Here is a 27,752-nt window from a genome sequence, read left to right on the forward strand (position 1 = left end):
TCAATGATTTTATGTACTGTAGATGATGGAATATTCAAAGTCTTCAGATTGCTTAGCCTCTGCCATCTTTCATTCTGAATGACTACCTTTCTAAGATTATCTTAAAAAGTATTTGGTGCATCATGAAACAGAAAATATGACGAAGTAGACCCACGACTGTTGAGCAGCTAGAATCCTATGAGACAAGAATGAGACATTCCACTCCCAAAGGTCCAGCTACTGGTCTCAGTTCCCAGATATTTACAGATTGTGTATTTAAAGGAAGAGGGAGTGCTAGTGCTTGTGTAGACACAATTCTGTCATCAAACTTGAGATGAGCTTACATTTTTCATGAATTAGTAAATGGCTCACTTTGATATCTTATGTCTTCTATGGCGACTACAATATTGATTAGCATTCTGTTTTCATTTACATTGTATAGTGTCTGACATTTTTTTAATTGTTTTTTTATACAGGATGCAAATATTCTTGTTGGAAAATAATATTTAGTCTCAGTTCAAAACTTTCTGTCTTCTGCTTTCTCTCCTGCTATGTCTGAGTCAGTCTTATTTGTCACAGTCTCTTGTTTCATTCTTTCTCATTGCATTTTTTGGCCACATGCTTTATCAACATAACAAGATGCATATGTCTTTCACTGCTGGAGGATAAAACAAAATTACTTTAAAGCAAGATACTGTAATGTAAAGCAAAACACAAACTGTCACACAGAATAAGAATAACTGTAAAAAGAGGATTTAATTACAACAGTATTGCAACTTAATCATCTCTTTCTGTCCTTAGTCTGCAGGAGTTTGAGGCAGACTACCAAGAGCTTTGGGACTGGCTGTTGGACATGGATGCTATGATAACAGACAGCCATCAGTTGGTGATGTCAGAAGAACAGAGACATCACCTTTTCAAGGTAAGAAGAACTTTATTAAGTATCTCTGTCTCAATAAATGTTCTTGCTGGCGCCAAAGACTTTTTCCATGACTCTGGTCACATCCAAGTTCTGAGACAACTCTTCCTGTCCTCTAAGGGCAGTTACCAACCAGCTATTCTGTATCATTTTCTTGGGGCTTAGCAGTGAGGGGATAAAATGTTTGTTTAACACGTTTTTTATGAACTGCCATTATATATGATATGTCTTCAAATATTTTTCTGAACAACTTTATCCTTTGAGTCTGAACCTGTTAAGGACTTTTTAAACTGAGTTTGAGTTTCTTTCGCTGATTTAAACAGGAATTTATCTTTACTTTGAACATAACTAACACTTATTGTGATTCTTATGTTCAGGGATAAACATAGTGTTAGCTTTCAAAAGAACAGATTCAATTATTTACTCTATGTGGTTTTTGAGCATCTCTCAATTTATTTTGGTCATGCCATAGTGAAACACTTTAGGCTAATTTTCCTAGAATGGAAAGGGTTAAAAGAAGCAAGTACCAAGCGATTTTCTGAGAAGGTCTTAGTCTGACCTCAATGTCCTAACAACTCTACATGACACATATCAGCTCCAGTTTGTTGCAAATTACATATTTCCGATGATAATACTGCCTATACCATCACCTTTTTAAATGTATACGTTTGATACTAAGTGAGTCGTGTAAGCTGATGTGTTGCCTTGACCTTGTGATAAAAGAACACTCACAATAAAATAAAATCAACTAAATCACCTTTCCTGATTATAAACACCAAAACAATATATGAAACTATAGTTTAGAATACACAAACATGAAGATCAGTCCAGCAACTAACCATCAACTTTTCATCTTCAGGTTCTATTTCAAGCACCATCTTTTGGCTAACCTGAAAAATCACTTTAGCATACAAGAGCTAATTTATTAAAACATGGAAGTTGTTTTTTTACTTGATATATTCTTAATAAATATGCCTTTAGTCCTAAGGAGTTACAAATTTCAATGAGTCTAAACCAGAGCTTTCAAATAGTGACTTTACTCAAATGCAGTAAGTTTCTTGTTTTACATCACCAAGGAGAAGCTGTTGGCACTTTAGAGTACACATAGCACAATAAAAATGTCTACTTTAAGTTCAGACTTGTAACTCTCCAAAGAACAAAAATTATAACTAATGAGTAAAATTTAGATTTAAAAAAACTTCTATACAGCAGAATATAATAGTAAAACAATTATCACAATTATTCTCTCATGATAAGATATATTTAGATAATAAGATTATGTAAATATGTTGAAGCAGAGAAATATCTGTTGCAAATGATCCCTCATCATGTGCCTTTCATGCATTTATTTGGCTATTTTTTTCTTCCATTCCCTCTTGCTTTCTCCCACTGCCTTACCAATTCCTTTTTTTTCATAAGCACAGACACACAAATACACACACGCATGCACCCTCATGCACACTGCCTTCATCCTCCCCAAGGAGAATGGGATTACAAGGCATTGCCTCCCTCATAACCATATCATACAAAAGTGTGTGTGTGTGTGTGTGTGTGTGTGTGTGCGCATGTGTACCTGCGCATGTGAGACAGACTGAGAGAGAAGAGACTGTGTTTGTGTAATGACTTTGCTGCAGCCAGACAAGTCAGACAGAAGAACAGCATGTGTTAGTTTTACAGATCTGAGTCATCCTCTTCTGTTCTTCACTCATATGTATGCCCTTGATTTTTTTATTTTATTTTTTTTGCTCCAGTGGAAGCTTCAGTAGTAGAAACTAGTAATGACAATTTTTTTTTCTGAGTGATCAACTTTATCTGCTGATTACAGTTGTCCAACATGTCTATCCATAGGTGACTGGTTTCAGTATGAATATGATGAAAAAAATGTATGAAACACACCACACACATATATATATATATGTGTAGGAGTCACACTTAATTATTAATTTCTTTATGAATATTCATGGTAGTGATGATGTGTGCATGAATTTTAGATTACTCTAGAATCGCTGGGCATTCTCCTTTACTCCTTTTCCCCTCTCTTCCTCTTGTTCTTTTCTCTTTTTTTGATGTTCAACTCTCCTGCTAAATTATTGATGTGAAGCTCAACAGCATCTCCTTACCCAGTCCAAGGTCGCTTTCTTATACTGTTTCTTTCCCTCTTCACCACTGAGACTTTCAAAGACAGGTCTACAAACCTGTATAATGTAAGCCGCTCATATGTGGATGTTTTTTATGCTTTCAAATTGACAACAGCCTGTGGCCAGAGACATTATATTTTGGCGATGCCCATATATCTTTATGTCCATTTAGCGGTCTGCTCAGGGCATTCCCAAGAACAGGATATCTTTGTTTCTGAGAACTTGACAATTTGAGTGTATTTCTTCAAATTTGCATAATATTTTCACTTGAGCTATCGTCACTGGTCGGATGAATTATTTAGAATTTGATGGTCAAAGGTCAGTGTCACTGTGACCTCGTAAAAAAAAAAAGGTTTTGGTTGAATTCATGAGTCAACTGTGACCAAAACTAAAACCATGAAAACCAGGAATTTCATATGTGGAAAGCACATTTTCTTTTCTACTTCAGAAATCTGGTTGATGGAGACATTAAGACAAGACTAATTAAAATTGTTTGTCGTTTTGTGTTTTTTTTGTCACATAATGGAATATACAGTTATCAATATATATAAAAAAGAGAGGGAGTTACTTGATTGGTTCCTTGTTAAAACTTTCAAAAAAGAACAAAAAAACATTAAAAGTGGTTGCTGCACAAACACTTTTGTCTTACTAACTCTTGCTAGAACTTGACCCTAAAATATAGTTTATCCACTGGGCTCTTATATCCTCAGTCTGGTGGTAGACTCAGCACAGCTAAAAACATAACATTTCCACTTGAAGCTGGCTTCGTTTGTCTAGCAGGCTGGATGTGAGTGGACAGGAAAAAACATGTTCTATAATGTTCCATTTAAAGCTGAAAAGTCTGCAAAACTTTGTATCAACCCTATAACCATATAAATGCAGTGTATTTGGCTGTTTATTTGCATTTTAGCATCTTAACATCCTACATACATGATGATGATTATCATTATTATTATTCATATTGTTAATCTGTTGTCTTTTATGTGTTTGTTACCAAACAGTGCTGCATCTCACATTTTGTTGGTTGTTTTTTAAGTACTGTATCCTTTCATGTTCACGTCGGCTCACTGTAAAACTATTGCATGAAGGGAGATTTAATCAGTCGTGCCTGTGCACGTGAGGAGTTGTTGTCTGTGTGTGTGTGTTTATCAAGAAGAAAAGCTCTAACCCTCCTGTATTTTGTTGCTGTATTTCCACCGTGTGACCAATAAAGAACCTTGCTGTGCTCCCCTAAAATACTTGGGGGACTCATCCTTGTAACCATAGCAACACCAGGGCCCAACAAAAGTAGTTCCTTTCAGAAAAGAGGGTGTGTGTATTTAGTCTTTGTCTGTGTTTGGTGTGCAACTGAGAAGAGTGAGAAATGAGACTTTGTATGTGTGCGGTTTTGTATGTGTATGTGGATTTGTGTGTGTTCTTGTTTGTCTGCATTCATGGGGTTGGAAACTTAGAGCCCTTTATACTTGTTGGGTCCAACAGGTTTTACGGGGACCAAATGATGGGCCCCTCATGTTTTAATTGATTTTTGAGGGTCAAAACTTGGTTTTACTGTAACAGGATGGAATTAAGTCAAGACTGAATTAACTTTCAAGTAAAAGTTAGGGTTAGACATTCAGCTGTACTTATTAGGGTAAGTAGGGGCTAGAAGTGGCTAGAAAAGGCGTTATCAATGGTGAATCATCACAAAAATAATAATAATGCGTGTATGCATGCATGTGTGTGTGTGTCCTCCGGAAAAGGAAAGCTGGGTTGACAGTTGTTTCTGGAAGCAGTCTTGGCAGACTAAGGCACTACTGTTTATTGTGATTTAAGTCTGAGGCACTTATCAACCTTGGAGAGGAAAATGCTGCAGTGGAGTGTTTGTATGCACTTTGATATAGATATGTGCGATGTTACATGTACTAATGTACAATAAATTTGGAGAAAATTTAAAGCATATGAATATGTACAACTTTTAGGTTTAAATCTCTGTCAATTGGAAAGTGTTTATCATATTTAGAGTAGAACTGGGTTTTGTGTGAACCTTAAATTTAGAACCTTAGAACCTTGTTTTGAAATACACCAACCTTTGCCATGCAAATTCCTGGGCCTGAAATTTTTTTGGATTACCTGATGCCAGAGATATTTTAATTCAAAACTTTACTTTATTGTACCACATCACACGTCAACACCTAGATAACAACACACTTTTGTTGTAATAAATAGATAGAAAATACACATTTCCTTTACAAATAAAGACACTGTTGTCATAATGAATAAAGATTGAGGGGGAAAAAAGAGGGAAACAGTATCTAAGCTATCTACAGAAGTGACTGAAGCTGTGGTTGATTCCTAGAAAACAATATTTTTAACAAGTTTATATACTCCAGACATTTGCCTTGTCTTCACAGCAGTTGTTATTCATTAAAGACTGAAATGTAAGGTATAGTTTTAATCATTGCCTGTCAAATGAAGCCTCACAAATAAAGCCTCACTAAATCCATTAACTCAGTCCTGTTTCAGTCTTGCTTGCAGATAACTTATTTTCTGTAAAAGTAAAAAAATAAATAAAAAATAAAAAAAGTTTTCGCAAATTTCACAATTAAAATATTTTCTTGGGAGTTTTAAACTTTTCATACGGTTCTCTGCTAACATTCAGTGCATCACACTGTAATATATGGAATATCTTTGACTCAACATGGTGCTTATTTGTTTCCTTTTCCTCTGAAGATAGTTTCTCTCTACGTGTGTGGGGTCAGCTACTTATCTTTGCAATGTAGCATGAAGCCTTTACACCTTTTCAGGTGAAAGACAACAACAGTATACCATATACCTCTCATCCGATCAGCATTTTAGGGCAAATGGTAGTACAGAAAAAAACACCTGTGTCTCAAAATACTTTTTGATTCATATTACTATATGTGATCTGTGCGAATAGATGGTGTATCCATGTCTTTTGTTTTGTGGTAGTAAATGTAACATAAATACAGTAGAGGAAATTATGCAGCATTGAATCAACAGCACAATGTAAATTTGTGTTGTTAATTCAACACAATGTTGAAGTAGTTTTCACTATGTCTGTGAGTAGTTTTGCTAGTCTGCAGTTGAACACATCTTTTTTTACACCAAATGTCATAGGGTTTTTGAACATGTTAAACACCTGCTAAAACAAGCAGCATTTCCCATTATGTATTTGTAGTTTTTTTTACATCAGTGGTCTGTGCTCTTACCATTCTACTATATCTCCACCTCCTAAAGGATAAATTACATAAATGAAAGAAGGAATGACATTCCACTGTGTCCTGCAGTCTGTACTATAGATAATCACAACTCCGAGATAATCCTGCAAGTTCACTACTTTTATCCTGATTTTGGATGTCAACCTCATATATAACTATAAAACAAAAGTCAATCAAACAGTCCCATCTCTTTTTGTCCATGAGTTGCTGTTGTCTGTTTCAAAGCCTCTTTGTGAAACATTATGGCCAATAGATGTTTTCATAAGGTGATAGTGACCTGTGTCCAATTTAGTTCCCCAACCACAGCATCCATTCTAAAAACTAGTATTTACATCCAGGTCTTGTGTTTCCAAGTCTAACCAAACTGGAGCCGATTTAAACCTGTGTCTACCTGTGAGTCATCTGACACAGGTGTGAATGCTGATTAAACACTTTCACATTACACTCAAGAGCAGGATGCTGTTTGTGGAGAAATATAGAAATTATTCTGATGACGTTGTATCTGACATTGAGACTACAGAAAATTTAAATTATAAATTTGTTGTGTGGTGTTTGACAGACATGCAGAGGTCTAAAGACACAGAACCAAAAGTTTTTTTATATTGCCCAAAATTAATAAGATCCATCATTCCATCTATTTCCTATACCAGTTTAATCCATCTCCAGGTTGCGGTGGGGCTGGAGCCTATGCCAGCTGTCACTGGGCGAGAGGTAGGGAACACCTTGGACAGGTTGCCAGTCCAACACAGGGCCACACAGAGACAAATGAGACAAACAACCATGCACACACACATCATTTAGTATGCACTGTATTTTATTAAACAAAATAACAAAGGTGAGTGTTTGTAACTATTGAACCTGGGGCTTCTGTGTTTGCTTCAGTTCTATTTTCTTTTTTTCCTTCTTCTGTAAATTTTCCTCCGTTTGTGTGCTTATTTTTAAATATGGTTTTGTTCATGCTTACTTTTTTCAATGTATGTTTCATTTGCATGTCCCTGACTGTTTGTGTGTTTCGAGATGGTGTAATTGCCTTGTTTTGTCTGTGTGCAGTGGGTCCATTGGGAGATTAGACAGTCACATAGGACCTTGGAGCTGCTTTCAGCCAGTCAGTGTAGTGTAGTGTAGGCCCAAAGTTCACAAGAGGTGGAGGCAAAATTGATCTCTCAGCAGACTGTCTATGTTTGTATATGTATATATATATATGTATATGTATATATATATATATATATATATATATATATATATACATATATATATATATATATATATATCCAAGCAGTCATCAGGCGGAAGGCGGGGTACACCCTGAACAATTTTAGAGACACCAGTTAACCTAACATACATGTTTTTGGACAATGAGAGGAAGCCGGAGTACCCAGAGAGAACCCATGATACACAGGTTGTATCATGCAAACTCCACACAGAAATTCCCCAGCCGGGAGTTGAACCTGGAACAGTCTTGCTGTGAGGCAACGGTGGTAACCACCACACCACTGTGCAGCAATATTCCATTCAGATACACAAATAACCAAACATGTAATAAAAGCTCACAAGGAAACATTAAAATATGAACATTATATGCACACACACACATCAAGTGAAAGTACTTTTGCACATTTGATGCTCTTTATCATATTGAAACACAGGGTATCAGAAGAAAGTCAGAATACAAATAAAACAGCTGGGTGTAAAAATGCAGAAGCCAGTTAAAGAATAGTGTTAAAGCACTATTAATGTTGAGTCTAGTTTTGTGTATATATGCAGGAGTGACTTGATTCCAAGCCTAGTTTTGAGAAGCCTGAATTTGCATGATTTTGGTCAGAGCATGTTTAAAAATGTTTCTTGGGATGTAAAAACATAAGCAGAGACACGTAAAAACACGTAGATGAAACAGTCATACGGCTCCAGATTGGGACCAGAAATGATTATATAAGAAGAACATGAGGAGGTGGCATATAGTGTCAGTGGTATACTTAATTAATGGCTTCCAAGGGATAAATTCAAATTTTCATTTGAGATTTCATTTGAAACCATTTCATTGCATGAAGTCATCACAGATGACGCCCCCCACCCCACCCCGCCACTCTCTCTCCCTGTGGCAAGTTCCAGTGGAGTCCAACTAATTACAATGGCTATCAGGAGTGTGTGTATATGTGTGTGCATCCCTGCCGCTAAATTCTCATTTCAAATAGCCCATGGTGCTCTGATGGAATGCTGGGCTGTGCACACTTATACATTCTCAAACTCACACACATACACACGTAATCTCACATACACCTGCTCATTAACTGGCTTCCAAAACCTATCAGTGTGGTTGCGACAGAGGGGTTCTGTCTAAGCCCCTACATACGTGTGCTTTCTCTGGGTATCTAATTATCTCTGCTTTTAACCAGAAAGAGAGAACCTGAACTGATTAGCAAGGTATGATATACAGAAAGAAAACAAAACTAAACATTGTTCCAAATGAAAGCAGTTCAACTCTTTGAACCAGTACCTGCCTCCATGCCAGAGTCGTTACACACATAAATAATGTGGAAAACATTCAGTGTGGACTTTCTGAAATAAACCTGAAAGTGAACAAAGAAAAAACAAACTCATATTACCTGTACAACACCTGCCTGAAAATGGCCTGATTTCACATCTCAAAAACACTTTGTATGAGGGCATTCTTAAGAATGTAAACAGACACAATGTGTACATAAATAGCTTTTTGTGTAGAAATAACTGATAATCTTGTCTTGAGAGGATAGCCTCCTGTATAAACATGAGTGTGTAAAATGGCAGCATTGTGGATTTATTTTCTGTCTAGCTCTTTTTTTCTTTTCTAGCTCTTTCTTCATCTTAAACCCTGAGGGCAACAGGGAGAACACACAACCTCAACAGGAGACAGAGCACACAGACACACACTGACACACACAGTCCAGATTATATTCTAGTAGAGAATCATGCCTTAGAAACATACAGATGGCTTATCCTCTGAGCTCTGTCTCTGCTTCTTTTTCTTCCCTTTTTTACTGTTTTTTTTCTTCAATCATTTATCTGTCAGTGTATCTGTCATCTAATTTTCTCTTTTTGCAGTTTCAAAATTAAATATAGGGTCATTTTAATTTATGTAAAGAAAAGTTAATATCTTGATCATCAGTCTGGACAAATGATAACACAGAGATAAAATAATTATTGAGAAGTCAGAGTTCTCAGTAATTTACCCTAATCTGGTTTTGTGGATTTTGTTGGATTGTTAAAAAGGAAACATGTTTAGGAAAAGAAAATTAACATTATAGTAGGATGTTCCAGTGATAATGAATGAATGGCCAATGTTTGAATATAATGTGAACTGTCTTAACTGAGAGACAAGTAGAGGGAAACTAAGACAAAAGGACAGGTAAATGAAAGAAAAAAATCTCACAATTTATTCCTAAGAGATAGAAGGAAGAATGAAGAGTAATAACCTGAGAAAAAGAGGAAGGGAGAAAAAGAAGACAGAGAGAGAGGCAGAGGGAGAAAAAATCTTTAATTAGAGACAGATGACTTTGCCACGCCTCAGAAGGCTGGAATTACACTGCAGGCTATGAGGCGAGGCTAATTTCACATGTAATTGTTGCTGCAATCCTTGCCATGCTGCTAAAACTCCCACCCTCCCTCCATATAGAAGGAGGAAGAATACGATGGTTGAGAAAGAGGAGGAAGAGAGAAAAAGAAAGAAAACAAAGAGAAAACAATTGTCAGTTTAAAAAAATAGAATTTATTACTGCCAACATCTGTGTACTGAAAATATTTTCAGTTCCTTTACTCTAATACCTACAGTAGAGAGAGGGGACAAATCAAATGAAGCAGAGATGAAGAAAATTAATGGGAAAAGGAAAGGTTAAAAAAAAGGATAAAATATAAGGCAAGAAAAAGAAAATGGAAGGGACAATGCAATGAAAAAATAAATAAAATGAAGGGAGCAAAAAATTGAAGGCAAAGAAAGAACAGGACAGGAAGTAAAGAAAACTACAATGGATAAAAAAAATTAACCAAAGGGAAAAAAAATAACGATTTAAATATATACAGGAGAAAAGAATGTGAGGAAAAGAAGGATTGTTAAAATATATTTGAAGATATTGTAAGAGTAGAGAGAAAAAATAAAGAGCAATAGAATGGGAAATAAGAAATTAAATAAAAGATAGAAAAGCAAAAAAATAATAATTAGAAATAGAAAAGCAACACAAAAGAGCACTCGATGCACAAGACGGTTGGTACTTAACCTTGAAAACCTAAATATGCTGGCATATTTTAATGTGACTGGATATGAACAATTCTTTGTATGAATAAAAGGATCCCTTATAAGTAAAAGAGAAGAGGAACATTGAGCAACTACAAAATCATGTCAACCTGTCATCTCCTTTGGTGAAAAATCCGACCTCTTTATCTTAAATGACACACACAGAGAATATAATAACATCTTAAAGAAAGAGATGTAGACTCAGGTGGGACAAGAGGAAAGAAATGAAGGACAGAATCATTTAAAAACGGTATAAAACTGCAAAAATATCTCCTTATCCCTCTAAAGAAACTTCCTGCAGCACAAGAAAATCTGTCACATTTACTTCCCTTTCTTTGTAGACTGATATCCCCTTCTTCCTTCCCAGATATTAGCTCTGCTGTTGCTGTGGTGTGGTTCTGGTGTATGTGAGTGTGTGTGTATTGTGTTCGTGTTTGTGTACCCAAAGGGATGTGGTGAGTCTAACTTGGTTCCAACATTGTGATGTGGAGTTTTGTCGTTTGTCGCTGCTTTGTCTTTTTGTGTGGGTAAAGGTGTGTTTGAGTGTGTATGTGTGTGTTGTCTCACATGTCTGCCTCATTTCAAGTTTGTCTTACTGTACTTTTGTGTTTGAGTGCTATAGGTGAAAGACCCAAAATTCGACCTGTTCTGACCTGTTCCAAGTTTTTATATAGAGACACCTGGTCAGGGTGCCTTGCTATCACATTCCAGTGCATTATTTTTATGTGCACAGTCGTCCAACAAACTTAAAATCAAGGTCTCTAAATGTCTGGAATGTATGCCTGTAGTGCCTTTAATCAGTAATTACATAGTAATTACGTGTACAACAAACTCTTGCAAGCACAAGGATGTGATGGAGTCTGGAGTGCATTCTCATTCTTCCTAAGACACTTGCAACTGCATCTCAGTTGCTCACTTGTCGAGCTGACTTTTGAGACCTTTTGGCAAGGATGGTGGCTCCCCATTCCATAGCCTGGGAATTTTTTGCCAAGTTTATTTAAATGGACCATTGAATGCATATATGTCGAAAATAATTTGATGTTCTTATGCTGGGTTAGGGTTAACCCTTGATTTCACTTCAGTATAATTGTATTTTTGAAGCTACTAGTAAGAAGCCATTATGCTAAACTATTATACATTTATATGTGTGAACATGTGTGCAACACCTGCTCCCTTCACATGAGGAATTTGTATTTATTATCATGTTTTTATAGAATTATTAGCAGTGCTTTTGCTTAAACACCTGTGTGTTAGTAGATAAATTAAACTCATCCTCTAAAAATACACACATGCATGCAAAATGTGTGTTTCATATCTCTAGTATCTTGTTGTCTGTGTGTGTGTGTGTGTGTGTGTGTGTGTGAGAGAGAGAGAGAGATCGTATGTACGTACATCAGCTTTGTTGTGTGTGTGTTCACAGTTTGTCTCATCTGTGTGTGTGTGGATTATGTGTCCTGTGGGAGGCTGTTTTCTGTGCGTTTGTTCTGTCAGTCTTGATAAAGTCGGGGATATATCTGCTTTAGAACAAAGAGGCACGACTCAGCAGCATCTCACCAACTTTCCTCCTTTTTCTCCCTCTCTGTATCTAGTCTCTCTTGAGACTTCCTCAGCTTCCCAGGAACGCCGTCTGAATGAAACCTGACACTAACTCTCTCGTATTGAGAAATGAGCTGGATTCTAATACAGAAGTAAAAGTAGTTTGACGTGGAACGTCGAGACAAAGTCAGGCCAAGGTTGGCTCTAAACATGTTTGCAGAGTTTCCATTAAAAGCAAAGAAAAAGGCAGCAACAGAACACCTTTTATTTATCATACTAAATTGTATTTTGGTGAATTGAAAATATAATGTAGCTCATCATCAAATTAGATATTAAGCACCTTTATACAATAGGCTGAATAGATGGTGATTTCTCATCAGTTTGATATTTTCTTTGTCACTTATATTCTCCACTCAATTTTTTAAGGTAGTAGTAGCTTGAAGTTCTGTTGTATAAAGAAAGTTTAGCCACACATGAAAAATCATGAATTCTTCTTTCTCCCAGTTTTCTTTGTCCACATGGCAAGCCTATGTGTGGTAAACTACAGAGAGACACCCAGACCTCCACTCCTTGGCATAATAAGAGTGGCATCACCCTTTATTATTCACTGTGAATAAAATAGCTATCTTATTTTGAATAAGATTATTTTGTGATATGCATTGAAATTATATATGCTAATTACTTAGGCAAAACAAAGTTATGTGAAGTAAAAAGAAGCCCCTTCCCCGCTCCAAAGTTCTCAGATTTATTTAGTCTACCTGACTATGTTACTTGGAGGTGAAATGTTTATACAACAATTACGTATTATTAATCCATATTTAATCCAAGTAATCTAATTTATCCCTTATTTCCCCCAGCTTCAGTCTCATTTTTCAAATTTTTCTTTTCTTTTTTTTTTTTGGTGTTTGTTGACTTAGGCTTAGTTTTGTTACCTGATCCTTTCTATAGGCTAAGCAGTAACTTTGGTGATTAAAATATGTATATATAGAGAGGTCAAATATATATATATATATAGAGAGAGAGAGGTAAGAGGAGAATGGGCAGACTGGTTCGAGATGATAGGAAGGCAACAGTAACTCAAATAACCACTCTTTACAACCTATGAATACAGAATACCATCTGTGAACGCACAACACGTTGAACCTTGGTGTAATGGTGTGGGAGATATTTTCTTGGCACACTTTGGGCCCCTTAGTACCAATTGAGCACTGTTTAAATGCTGCAGCCTACCTGAGCATTGTTGCTGACCATGTCCATCCCTTTATGACTACAGTGTACCCATCTTCCGATGGCTGCTTCCAGCAGGATAATGCACCATGTCACAAAGCTCATATCATCTCAAAGTGGTTTCTTGAACATGACAAGGAGTTCCCTGTACTCCAGTGGCCTCCACAGTCACCAGAACTCAATCCAATAGAGCACCTTTGGGATGTGGTGGAATCATAGATGCGCATCATAGATGTGCAGCCGACAAATCTGCAGCAACTGCGTGATGCTGTCCTGTCACTTTGGACTCTGAGGAATGTTTCCAACACCTTGTTGAGAGCATTCCATGAAGAATTAGGGCAGTTCTGTAGGCAAAAAGAGGGTCCAATCTTTTACTCGCAAGGTGTACCTAATAAAGTGGCCGGTGAGTGTATATATACACACACTTGTATATAATAATATATAAGAATATATACACACTCGCCCCATTCTTCTGGGCGTCATCTTTGCTGTTCCTAAAACTGCGCTCTTCTGGACAGAGATTTCTGATGTTGTTCCCAGGATCTGATTGGAGCCACTATCTTTGTTTGGGGGTCACAGCCCCAAGTGCTCTGATTGCAACTGGTTCCACTGCTGCCTTCAATTCCCACATCCTTTCAACCTTCTCCTTCAGCCCTTGGTATTTCTCGAGCTTCTCATGTTCCTTCTTCTTGATGTTGCTGTCATTTGGAATTGCTACATCCATCACCTGCTTATCAGTCTTGATCTGGAAGTCCCACAGGATCTTAGATCTGTCATTCTCTACTACCTTTGAAGGTATCTCCTATTTTGACTTTGGGATTTCTAATCAATACTCGGCACAGATGTTCCTGTACACTATTCTTGACACTTGGTTATGGTGTTCCATTTATGTACCTGCCTGCATCTTACACCCCGCTACTATGAGCTGGATTGTCTCAGAAGCAGCCTCTATTGCCAAAGTCCTCAAGGCCTGTTCTTGAGCTGCCATTATTAATGCCTCTGTGCTGTCTTCCAGACCAGCTTTTTCTAGCCATTGAATCAACCTCTCGATATCAGCCACTTCTTCAATCTGTTAGTGGTACATGCTGTGCAGAGACTTATCTTTCCAAGATAGCTCTTCTTCCCCCTCGCCTCCACTGGGTTTTAGCAGGCTGAGACACTCACTTAGAAGTTCATCACTGAGGGCCATCTTCCTGATGTATTCTTGGATCTTCGTTGTTTCATCCTGGATAGTGGCTCTGACGCTCACTAGCTTCCTCTTAATGTACAATGTCAGAGTGTTGGACTTAGGGTGAAACACTCTTTCTTGTCTTGATATCATTGTCTTCTATCTTCTCCTTTCGCCAAGTTATTATGTAAGCAGGGTATCCGATGAGAGGCAGGGCTAATGGCTCAGACTTTGTTCTTCCCATTCAACTCTTCAGGACCTACCTCAGTTTTTGCAGATACTTAGTTGTGGCCTCCTTATGGTTGCCATTTGCCTCTGGGATCTCAAGGTATCTATAGTTGTCCTTAACATCTGCTGTGGTGCCGTCTTGGAGTTCAATCCCTTCAGTCATGATCACCTTACCTCTCTTTGTTATCATTCGGCCGCATTTATCTAGTCCGAATGACATCCCAAAGTCCTTGCTGTATATCCTAGTGAGGTGTTTCAGTGAGTCGATGTCTCTCTCAGTCCTGGCATACAGCTTGATGTCATCCATGGAGGAGATGCCTGATGGTTGCTCCACTTTGGAACCAGTATCCATAGCGATGATGTGGCTCTGCAGTGGAGGACAGAGCATCTCCTTGGTACATACCGCACTTGATGTTAACCTGTGCAATTGGCTTGGAATTGGCCTCAAGGGTTGTCTTACACAGTCTCCTTGAGTTGCTGATGAAGGCTCTTAGTGTCCTGTTAAAGTTGTAGAGTTCCAAGCATTCCAGTATCTGTGTGCGGCATGGAGTTGTTGGTTATCTTGTAGTCAATTCAGGCAGTGCAGAGATTTGTATGTCTGATCTTACAATCTTGAGTGACAGTCCTGTCGATCAGTAGCTGGTGTTTAGCTCTTTGGGTGTTACTCCCAACTCCCCTCTGGGCCCTGCTCATGTATTGAGCCATGTGTCTACTCACCTTATCTGCTATGATACCTTATAGGAGCTTCCATGTTGGTCAGAGGTAGGTTATTGGAACTGAACCTTCTGTGGATCTTTTATGATCAGGACTGTCCAACTTTTCATGGAGTGCTGTTAGTTTCTTTAGCCAGTAGGTGCGTATCATGTCAGTGCCTGGTGTAGTCCAGCGCTTCATACTTGAGTCTTTCTTGAAGGTGTGCCACTGTGATGGACTCTGGTTCCTCTTATATATATGTGTATATACAGTATATACATATATATACAATTACCATTCGTTACATCATCACAATAGACTTCCATAATATGCCTTTTTCTTTGATTTGTTCTTGTTGAAGTTTGGAAAAAAACAAAAAAAGATTGGGAAATCAGTATTCTCTATTTTCAGCAAATGCAACACTTCCCATCCATTCAAAATTAAAGTTTAGGTTAAATTCAACTCAGTTTATTTCTAAAGTGCCAAATCACAACACATGTCATCTCAAGGCACTTCAATAATACAGTCCAATTCAAGCCAATTAGAGTCCTATTCATTGTAATCATAATCCAATCAAATCCAATTAATTGAATTAAAAATTTGTCCAATTCATACAAAGCAGCCAGTTCAAAAATCAATTTCCTAGCTAAGGAAACCAATAGATTGCACCGAAACTTCTCTTCAGTCCAATCCCCCGCTCTGAGCAAACTCTGGCAGAACCAGACTCAAAAAGGGTGGCCATCCACCTAGAGCTGGGGTCTACCTCTCAAACCCAAGAAAACAAGGGACAACATCGTTACACCATTCAAAGGATGCCTGTTGAGAAATAGATAGACAAGTTAATGATAACAATAATATCAAATGTACATAATGTCATATGAGGAAATAAAAGGGGGAAACAGAGAGCAAAGTGAAGAAAGGTGTGACATAGGAGGCCCCCCAACAGTCTAGGCCTATAGCAGCTCAACTATGGTATGTTTCAGGGTCACCTGAGCCATCCCAAACAAGTCACAGAACCTTCTTGGTGAAGGAAAAAAATAAGAAAGGAAAATAAAAAGTAGATTCTGGTTATCGATCTTTGGTGGCAGTTTGTCTCAAAATATCACTATCACAATTAACCGTCACAATTAACCCAAATATTGAAATGTGTGTTACAAGACTAATGTTTAATGTCATCTCAAGGGGAAAGCCACCTTTTAAGTGTTTGTGTATCTCTGTGAGAGAACATCTACATACGCATTATGGCAGTTGCACAGCCACTAGAAGCTCTGCTACACAGTTAATGTGTAAGGTGCTTGATATATATATATATGCGTGTGTGTGTGTTTTCCATCCATCACACAGTTCTCTGTATGACCTTGGCACCCTCTTCATTAGAATGAAGATTGTCGTTTAGGCTACATTGTGAGTCTGCTGGACACACACACACTGGACACATTCTCATAAACACACTGAGCCATGCTATAACAGTTCTGTCATTGTGGTGGAAAGGAAAGAAGAAAGTAGAAAGAATGAAGAGTAGAGGTTTTGTATTGATGGAATAAAGATATGCTGCACACAATTCACAAAATTATCTTCTATAATGTCATGAAAACGTTGGGTGAGGTTTTCGTCCAAAAAGCTGTGTTGTTTCTGGACAAACATCAACTGACCCACTGTTATGAGGTCAGCCTCAGTGTTGAAGTCTGGTTCACGGTACAAACTATTTTACAGACAATGCTTATTTCCTGTTCTGTGTGTCTGCACTGTGACCAGCAATTGTCCACACTTTAATGCATAGTTAAATGCAGAAACTTGTGTAAAAATGTCTGAATGTCAAAGTTAGCTGTCAGACTGTATAAAAACATATTTTGCTTCAGAATTATTTTTGATTTTAATCATAATTCTAGCCTTTTGCGAAGCTAGTATGGTTTGTTTCAAAAGTTGATTTGTATGCTAAATTGAATTTGGCTTGCAATAAGAGGAGTAAAAGGAGAGGTTGCATTAACATTAAATCAAAACAGAGATGAACTAAAGAGTGGAAAACAGAAAGGCTTTTTTTCGTTAACATGATAAAACTGAAAAAATCCTGAATTTTTTTTTATTTGAATTAAAAATCTATATAATAGATGCCTGCCTCTCGCTGCAGTTTAGGTACGAGAAGAACACAGTTTCAAACTATCTATTCTCATTTACTCCAGTTACACACACACACACACACACACACACACACACACACAGTGGCTGAAGCCAACAACAGAGGCAGTGTTGTTGACTAACACCTGCTCCTTTCAGTAAGACTTAACTCTTAAAACAGCATAGAATCTCAAAACAGAATGGCTGCAATAATTCATTTTATACATGAAAAGTAATGATGTTGCTCTGTCAAAATATAACATTAGTATCACTGACTGTTTTCTATCTTGGCTCTACTGGAATAACATTATAAAGCAACACGCACACATTTATGTGTAAACACAGACACAATACTGGAACAAAACACAACACACAAATACCTTTGTATTTCTATAGTAATAACAGCTTTATGAGTAAGTGAGGACTGCACAACATACTGTTTTTGAATTGACATTGTATTGTGTACATGCAACAGTCACATCACAGGATGTGCAATGTCTAGTTGGGCAAATTAACTAGAATACATCATGTTACAACTTTTTTGCTGTGACACAACGTTTCCCTTTAACACAATCATTCTTCATTAGAAGAAGAGAGGTCTGTCCGATAAAACAATTTGTTTGGATTTCACTTTTTGGATTCACTGAGATTTAAATGTAGTTTAAGAAAATAGAACAGTCATTGACATTCGTTGGTCAAAATTGAACTATTCAATACTCAATCCATCAGCAATAAATCCACCCTGATTGAAGAACACATCAAGGAGAAAGGACTGAACTTCATGAGCCTAACTGAAACCTGGCATCAGCCAGAGGTTTACTTTGCCCTCAATGAAGCCTGCCCATCCAAACTATTTACAGTTACCTGGAGGCAGCACGCAGCACTGGCCGTGGTGGTGGCCTAGTAGTCATCCACCTACAGGACCTGGAGCTGTCCCCCATCCCGCTGCCCACAATAACATCTTGTGAGTGTCTTGCATTTAAACGTAAGCCCCCCTTTCCCATTACTGCCCTCCTCATCTACCGGCCCCCTAAACCCAACTCCGCTTTTATCCTGGAAATATCTGATCTCCTCACAACACTCTGCACTACATATGCAAATACCATAATCCTGGGAGATTTAAATATTCATATCGAAACCCCTTCATGCCACTCTGCTGCTGATTTCCTTCAGCTACTGGACTCCCTCAACCTACAACATGTTGATGTCCCCACACACTCAAGGGGACACACACTCGACCTGGTCATCACAAACTCCGCCCCCATCACCAACCTATAGGGTTTACGATCTTGGTGTGTCTGATCACAGAGTAATATCAATGGAGTGGCCCTTCCCTTCTCCCCACACCAAACCCACATAGCAGATCCATTTCAGAAATCAGAAAAACATTAACATGGATGCCCAGGCTCTGGACCTTCAACTTCTCTCCTCTGGCTCTGACTTAGTGGATACTTACAACCAGTCCCTGAGCAGTCTTCTGGACCTTCACGCCCCCATACCATCCAGGTCAGTCTCCTTCACACGCTCAGCACCCTAGTACACCTGCGAGCTGCGTAAGATGAAGACTGCTGGTCGTGTCATCGAGCGGTGGCTCAAGGCCTCTGGACTGGCTGTTCACAAACAGGCATATAGAGGGCACAGGAAGGCCTATGCAGAAGCTCTGAGGGATGTACAGTCCAGGTTTTATTCCACCGTCATCAACAACAGCCCCGGTAACTCCAAACAACTTTCCTCTACTGTAAATCATCTTCTCAAACCACCTTCACTTCTCCATCCTGAGGCCACTGAGGATAGGTGCAATATGCACATCACTTTTTTCCGACAAAAAGTTGATAACATCCACTCACACCTCTCTGCCACTGCTGTCCTGCCTCTCACAACCACCGACGTACCATCTGAGATTGTCCAGCCTCTTTTCTCCTTCTCTGATGTCACACAGGAGGAAGTGGAGCATATAATCAAAAATACAAAACCAGATTTTGAGATACTGGTTCCCCATCTCTACTCATCCTCCTGGATCTAACAGCTGCTTTTGACACAGTTGACCACAACATACTCCTTCACTGTCTGAAATACACCTTTGGACTCTCTGATAACATACATAACTGGTTCACCTCATATCTGACCAACAGAATGGAATACTTTACCCTGGGCAAAGCAAAATCATACACCCACAACGTCACCTGTCAGTGTCCCTCAGGGCTGAGTGCTGACAGCTCAAAAACAGAAGCCATCCTAGTTGGCACACCACATCAGCGCCGCTCTTCCACCATCACCTGTATCACCTTCTCTGGTCAAAACATCCCTATTTCCACATCTGTCACCAATCTAGGTGTTAAAACGGACCCCCAACTCACTTGTGACACGGACATCAAACACCTTTGCAAGACAGCTTTCTATCACCTCAGGAACATCGCCAAACTCCGTCCAGCACTCACCCTGACAGATGCAGAGAAGCTTGTCCATGCCTTTGTCTCCTCTCGGCTGGATTACTGTAATGCTCTCCTCATCGGAATCTCTAACAAGAACATCCAGAGACTGCAACATATTCAAAACAGCGCTGCCAGGAGCCTGTTAGGTGTCCGCAAATACGACTACATCACCCCCGTTCTGAAATCATTACACTGGCTCCCCATCCCACTCAGAATTGAGTACAAGCTCTCCCTCCTCACTCATCAGTGTATTTACGGACATGCCCCCCAATACCTAAAATAACTACTCACCCTCCAGACCTCGTCATGCACCCTCCGTTGCACCCTCCGTTATGCAACTAAAAACACCCTCCAAATCCCCAGAACCAAGTTCCGCACTATGGGCGATCAGGCCTTTTCCTCTGCAGCTCTGATGCTGTGGTACACCTTCCTTGATCATCTGAGGGTCCCACAGACTGCTGAGGCTTTTAAATGTGACCTAAAAACTCACCTTTTTAAGAAAGCTTACTGCTAAAATATCTTTTATGTACCACTTTGAGATTGTTAGCACTTTGAGATTTTTAAATATAAAGTGCAATACAAATAAAATTTATTATTATTATTATCATTATTATTATTATTATTAATATTAATTGGAAAGTTGGTGGCTTGATTCCTAGCTGTCCCCGTAGACATGTTAAGTATCCTCAGACATGATACTGAGCTACGTATTACCCCTAATGAATTCATAAATATGAGATTGAGTATATGTATATGGTAGCACTCAGTCCATTGTATATGAAAAAAAGCTTTATAAATATGCATATGAATCGATTAATATGGTTTATATTGCAAAGTGTTGGAAACTGTCAACAAAATTATGGGACTGACTTACCAAAGTATCAGCATTAGCTTCTTTTTTTTTTTGCCATATTTTTCAAATTGCATTCAAATTTATGAAACTGTCAGCAACATGAAAAGCACAGCTTAAGTTTGTATTAAATTCAGTGTTACAGTTTTAAAGTCTTTTTCTGATCATTTTATATTTTCAAAATATCAAAATGAAAAGTAAATAATCACATTTTACCTCCCGTGTTTTAACATAAGGCATCCCTGGCATTTGTTTGGAAAAATATTTTGAATATTATTTTTTGAAAATTAGTTTGTTTAAGAAGTTGTAAGTATTGTTGCGGTTATTGTAAACTAAAACCAGTTCGTGGAGGGTGATGTCACTCAAGTGTATTTTATGTGGCTTTGCTCTTGGTCTCTCTCTCTTTCACACACACACACCCACACACATACTCTTGCACACAGGCTGAAGTGTCTGGCAGTATAAATGGGGTATCACAGAGCCACTTCCTGCTCTTTCAAAGCTTGCAGAAAATCCATCTCAGCTGGAGACGCTGAGGCACACACAAAAAACACACACACTTTAGGAAGCATTACAGTGTTTTCCCCCTTTTCTCTCACCTTTTCCTGCATTCTCTTATATGTTGTTTAGTAAGAAAAAGTGGAAAAGGTTGAAGACATGAGGATCGGTGAAATGGGAGAAGGCTGTGATATAATTACCAACAAGCTTAAAGAATGATTATCCTTGTATCTGACAACTACACTTTTAGTGGCCATAAGAGTGACAATTATCAAAATATAGACAAAGCCAAGCCTCATAGGAGGTCAGGGTAGCTCAATGAATGAATAAAACACCTTTAAACCTTTTCATACAGTGATTGTACCATATTGTTCTTCTTGTTAAACTGTTGCTGTTACTGTACTCTCTAATCACCCTTTAATCATTTATACTGAGAAAACAGGGGTGACTCAGTCCGGCTTCAGTTGTTGGTAAGAGTGCTCTGCTACATTTGGTACCTCCCTAACACATGCCATTTTGGCTCTTTCACTATCCCCATTACTAGCTCAGAGATGCATGAGCAGCACGTCAGCTTCAACTCTTACAGCTTTTATAAATAGACTGTACTTCAATTGCACTTTTCTACTCTAGTTGACCACTCAAAGCACCTTTACACTACAAGCCACAATCAGCCATTCACATACACCACATCTTAGTTTACACAGTGTTACAGGCACACGGTGCTTTTTTTCCTCTATCTCACACTTTACACACTGACAGATGCCATGTGGGGTTCAGTGTCTTGTCCAAGTACAATTTGACATGTCCCTATAACTGGCAGACAGCTGATCTTCCTCCTGAGCTACAGCCAACAACATTTTTTATCATTAACAAACAGGACACTTATGAGAAACTAAGTTGTATTAACCCGCCTGGAACAGACAATGTAAAAACGTAGTGATGTTAACTACCTGGTTTCTGACTGTGTGAAAGGAGTCAGTCAGCCAGATTTAGCAGGAGTACCCACATTTTTGGTCTCCTCTGTAAGGAACAAGCCTTTATTTGGGCCAAGCTTTTATACAAATTCTCATTGTTTTTAGCAGTTCTAAAATGCCTTTTTTTCTGGATTGGGTAGAGTAGTGGTAAGTTTGCCACCTTTCAAGTGGGTGACCTGGATTCAAATCCTGACACTCCTGCATGAAAAGTACTACTCCTTTCATGCCTACTCCTTAGGCAAGAACCCCTTACCCTATCTGCCTACCTGGAATATGAGTGTAAGTCGCTTTGGATAAAAGCATTCACATACCAGTCAATCGGGAGTCAGTTTATTCCAATAATAATCCTGGTAATCTCTGAAAAATTTGCAAAACTAGGCCACCCTTTTTCACCCCCTCCAGAATTTGCCTTGCGTAAGTTGAAAATGTTTATTTTATTTATGGTTGATTTTAAAGCAAGGCTGCCACACTGGGTGCCAGAAAGTTGTACATAGGAAGAAGTGAACAGGAAAAAGAGCAAAGAAACAAAAAGGGAAAAACACTAGCTTCACACTAGCTGTTACTACAACGTAACACTTTCTGCACCATGTCCAATTAATATTCCTTCTAATTTGGAAATGCGCCAGTTCTTAGCAGGGCTTTTCTTATGAAAGACTTGCAACAGTGGATAGATTTATCCAGAGAGGTCCAGAATTAATCAATCAAACAGAGCCACTATGTACCATAATATGTCACTCTGACAAATGCTTAATTCAGTACAACAAAATGTTAAAGACAGAATGATTACTTCATCGAGTGAATAAAATTAGTAAAAATTACCTTTTTTGTCTTAAACATGGATATAGTAATGACAATTACGCATTTCATCTTTCCACACCTCCATCCTCCCCATCCCCATCTTTATCCTTAATATTAGAGGCCGACTTTAATTTGTTGGTGTCAGGCGCACCTCTTGCCTTAATAAAAAGACATTTGATAGAATTCCAGTTTTTATCAGAGATAATTTGGTATGTACTAATTTTGGTGAAAAGAAAAAAAGAGGGGGGGGGGGATTACCTTGTGCATTTTTTACATTTCCTTCCTCATAAAACATATATAAAAAAAAAAAAAAAAAAACATTTTTCAGTTAATGCAGTGGTCTTTATCCATATTCGTGTTTTGTTCCATTTGAACCTCTGTGGGAAAGTTAAATTGGAACAATGTTTTTGTATGTTTAGCATACAAAACAAGCTCAATATATGTAAATGTGACATTAACTTTATATTTTTATGCATGCAGCTTAAAAGCTTTATAAGAGCAGTAACTTACAAAACAATCCATATGATGTATAATTCTAGATGATGATTATCTTTGTAAATGTGTTTATTTATTTTTCCTTTTGGTTTTCCTTAATGAATAGCTTATAGATACTGCAAAGTTGTATCCTCTAGCATAAGCGTACATTGTACACAGGATGTGTTCAATATATGCTGAGCTTTTAATGGCTGCTGGTAGGATGGCCATGGCTCAGGGTTAAGAGTGGGTTGTCCAATAACTGGTAGTTCGATTCCCACTCTCACCACTCAAAGATTGGTGAAACTGACAGCTGGAGGGGTGTCAGTCCACCTCCTTGCCACGGCTGATGTGCCCTTGACCAAGGCACCCTCCCATCATGAGCGCTGTGAATGACTACCCACCGTTCCAGAGTATGACATCTATGTGTATGTCTCTATGAGTGTGTGAGCCTTGTGCACATACGTGTGTTCAACAGGTGCCAACCACAATGGGTTAAAAGTGGAGGAGGAATTTTATGTATTTCCCTGTACATGACAATAAATCTGATCTAAATCTTCCTTAACCCTTCAAGTCTGTGGGACCCATTTTCAATATTTATGAGAAAAAAGGAAATTAAGATTTATTATCATTTAAACCTCATACTCCTTTGACTTGGCTCATTTTCTGTGAAGACCATACAAGATAAGATTTTCAATTACTTCACTCTTTACCCTGCCTATCAGCAGCCAACCTCAGGGCCATCTCAGCAGCCAGCCACAGTACTAACTCATCAGCTGCCAGCCACAGGGCCAGCTTGTCAGCAGCCAGTCAGAGCATCAGCTCATCAGCTACCAATCGCAGGATCAGCCACAGGACCAACCGGTCCGGACAGCCCATCGACAGCCAGCAAGGGAAGAAACGTGGATGTAAAAAAATTGTGAAATTGAATGGTCTTTTTACCGAAAGAAAGCCACCCTACAGGGCTTCCAATGTGATAAGGATGAGGCCAGGATGTAAACAGATGGCACTGACTCATGCAGGACACAGAGGCTTCTTTTGAACTTTTCATCCTGGATGATATTGAATCCCTGTAGAATTCAGAAACTGGGAAATAACTTTTCTTTTACATTATTAACAAGGTTATCTGCTTTGCTAGCTCCATGGAGAGACAAGCATTTAGGAGCTGCTTCCCCTTCATGCATAAACCTGCAAAATACAGAAAAAAGATCTGAGCTGTCTGTGATGCTGCCTCATCATATGCATAGAACTTGCAGGTGTACACAAGGAGTCCTGGTCATGACACTGAGACTCAGTAGACACAAAACCACCTAAACTTTTTCACTTATCGCAAGTTGGGACAGGAGCTTCTAACAGGTAAATGACAAAGGTAGCGACAGAACAAAAAAAACAAAACTGAACTTCCAACTCAGCTGCTGACTACAAAGAACAGGCCCATCAACCCTTTGTATTCACAGCTGACACAACCTTGGTGTCCTATGCGCTAAAACACAAGGCAAAATGTCGTGGAGAGTTTGTAGCCAAGTTTGCATATTCTCCCTGTGTATGCTTGGGTTCTCTCCGGGTTCTCCAGCTTCCTCTCACCGTACAAAAACATGCATGTTAGGTTAATTGGTGACTCTAAAATAGTCCTTAGGAGTGAATGTGAGTGTGTGTGTGGTTGTTTGTCTTGTTTCTCTCTGTGTGGCCCTGTGATGGACTGGCAACCTGCCCAGGGTGAACCCCGCCTCTCGCCCGATGACAGCTGGGATAGGTTCCAGCCCCCCTGCGACCCGACCGACGGATTAAGCGGGTATAGAAAATGGATGGATGGAGTTTGTAGCCAGGACCAGGACATTATGGACAAGCATGTGGCTGGCTACAGCTGCATTAACTGACCAGCATTTTGGACATCTCAGCATATATTGATTTTTTTCTTCTGGAGAGCATGGAACACAGAAAAGTTACAGTGGAAATTATTCTTTCTCAAAGAGCTGGGGAACGCATTGGTGTGGCCTCAAATCTCTTTTCGCTTCTGCAGCCAATATGAAGAGGAGTTTCGGAGGAGGATGATGGTGCCCTTTGAACCCAACCCACAAAATAACAGCCAACTGCAGAATCTGGAGTTAATGAGAAGTAAATGGAATGAAAATTAAAGTATGTTGAAAAAAAATCCTGATCTTCATTATTCCAGGCTGTGATGAGTAGCAACTAAAAGAATGACTGTGAGGTTTGTGGACCAAAGATAGACCAAAACAAACAATATACATACATCAAGTAGATTAAGTAAATATGCAACAGTCATGCAGTAAGGGTAGCATGAATACAATATGTGTTCAAAGGAGGTGATGTGTTTTTATAGAGCGATATGGATAGTGTGTCTGTTCAGTTGGGGTTGATGCTTTTAGACTGATAAATTTAAATTTGTTCAAAATAAATTAAAAATTCACCCATATCCTGATATTACCTTTTTTCCCCCAATATTTTGTCACAAAATGGATAGCACAATTATTCAGAAACATAATCTAAATGAGGCAAGTATTATCCATATACTGACTTTATTGCTTTGTACATGAAGTGTTGTGGTTATTTTGATTTTAAAAAACAAATAATATGGTGGGTCCTCTGAACCTGACAACATTACTTGAAAACAAATTTATGAACAAACAGACATTTTTGTAGCTCTTTAAACTACAGGATGAGCAAAAAAATACAATTGTATTTTAGACTACTTCTATTCATGTTTTATATGAATTCTAAATTAATTAATATATAATGAATAAATAAGTAAAAATTAAATAGAAAGAAACAAGTAACAAGATAATATATCTTCTGGTTAAATTAAGGAATTATAAGAAAGGACATCAAAGTAAAAAGGGACATAAATAAACAGATAACGACAAGTGTGGAAACAATTCAGATGGAGACAAGGACAGGAAAAAAAGAAATGATGAGGAGGAGGATGGAGATGCATCCCTATCGCTGCTATGAAACTTACAAAAACTTACAAAATTGTTCTGTTACATAGCCTTTGACAAACTCTCCTCATTTAGTGGATAAGATGATTCTGCAAGTAGAGGGAAAAAAAAGAAAAAAAAGTAATGTTCAAAATGCATTAGATCTTATTCATGTATGACTGCATTTTTGCTGACATTTCAACTCTGTTTTCATTAATATGGAGACTTAAATTAAACTTATGATTGCTTGTTGATTTTTCTCCCTCCACTAGCCTGTTCTGAGCCTCATCCTTTCTCTGTTCTTACTCCTCCATATTTCCCTCTTATCTGTTGTGTAAATCAATTATCCCACATACTTTCTCATTTGAATACATTTTAATTTGAAAAATCCAATATCAATTAATAAATTCCTTGAATAGTTTTCTTTTCAATATATGCCATTTGGCATCATCTGTGTTCAGAATCTCTTTGCGCAAACACACAAGCGTAATTTCACATGAGATTTTCACAACGAGATTCATGCATGAAGTATGGAAGAACCTGTACTGTCTGTGAGGAGACAGTCAGCATGACAGGAGCACCGTTGTGCCTGAAGGAAGTTGTGTAGCTTGACAAAAGCAAAGCAAAAGTTTTAATAATGTACCTGACCAAAAGGGTATTTCATTTATTCATTTATTTTTTGCAATTATTATTGTGAAAACCTCTATTATAGCCGAACCAAATTTGCGCTGAAACTGAATTACTTTAATTGATATTGAATCAAATCGCAACCCTCTTAATTTGAATTGAATCAATTTAGGAAATCAGTAGCGATACCCAGCGCTAGTATTGTGCATATTTTTGTATTTTTGTGATTAATCTCAGCCATTTTTTCCACAAATCTGGGATTTTGTTTCGATATTTTCCGTGCTGATTTAGAAGCTGTGCTGCTTGAGTGAATATTCCTTGTCAATTTTGACACGTCAACATCTGTTATGATGAGATACCATCTCAACTTGTTTACACACGGGAGCAGCTAATTGAGCTTTCCAAATGTCAACTAAAGCCGGAAAAAGACTCAAAATCCTCCACAAATTGAAGAGTAAACATTATGGATGACGAGCAGGAGTCAGAGAAACAGGTGAAGGATCTTCAGACTACTTCTTCTCTCGATACTGTTGGCGAATGTCAGATTGCTAGCAAATAAAGTTGGAGCACTCAGAAGATCACAAAAAAAAAAAAAGAAATTTGAATTAAAAATGCAGTGTTATGTGTTTCAGTGTGTTTCTCTACCTGGCTTCAAGGTGACACAAGCCTAAAGAGACA

General features: G+C 38.2%; 1 protein-coding gene across 1 annotated transcript in view; it reads left to right on the plus strand.

Moving 5' to 3' along the window:
* The window catches only part of akap6 (A kinase (PRKA) anchor protein 6), a 281,773-nt gene that overhangs the window by 165,147 nt on the left and 88,874 nt on the right, over positions 1-27,752 (plus strand). Inside the window, exon 15 of the mRNA XM_072365052.1 lies at positions 781-901. Within this exon, the coding sequence (XP_072221153.1) occupies positions 781-901 (121 nt within the window). The remainder of the gene's footprint in view (positions 1-780; positions 902-27,752) is intronic.

This window comes from Leuresthes tenuis, unplaced genomic scaffold (genome assembly GCF_036924035.1).
Source record: "Leuresthes tenuis unplaced genomic scaffold, fLeuTen1.0.hap1 SCAF_15, whole genome shotgun sequence".
Classification (NCBI taxonomy): Eukaryota; Metazoa; Chordata; class Actinopteri; order Atheriniformes; family Atherinopsidae; genus Leuresthes; species Leuresthes tenuis.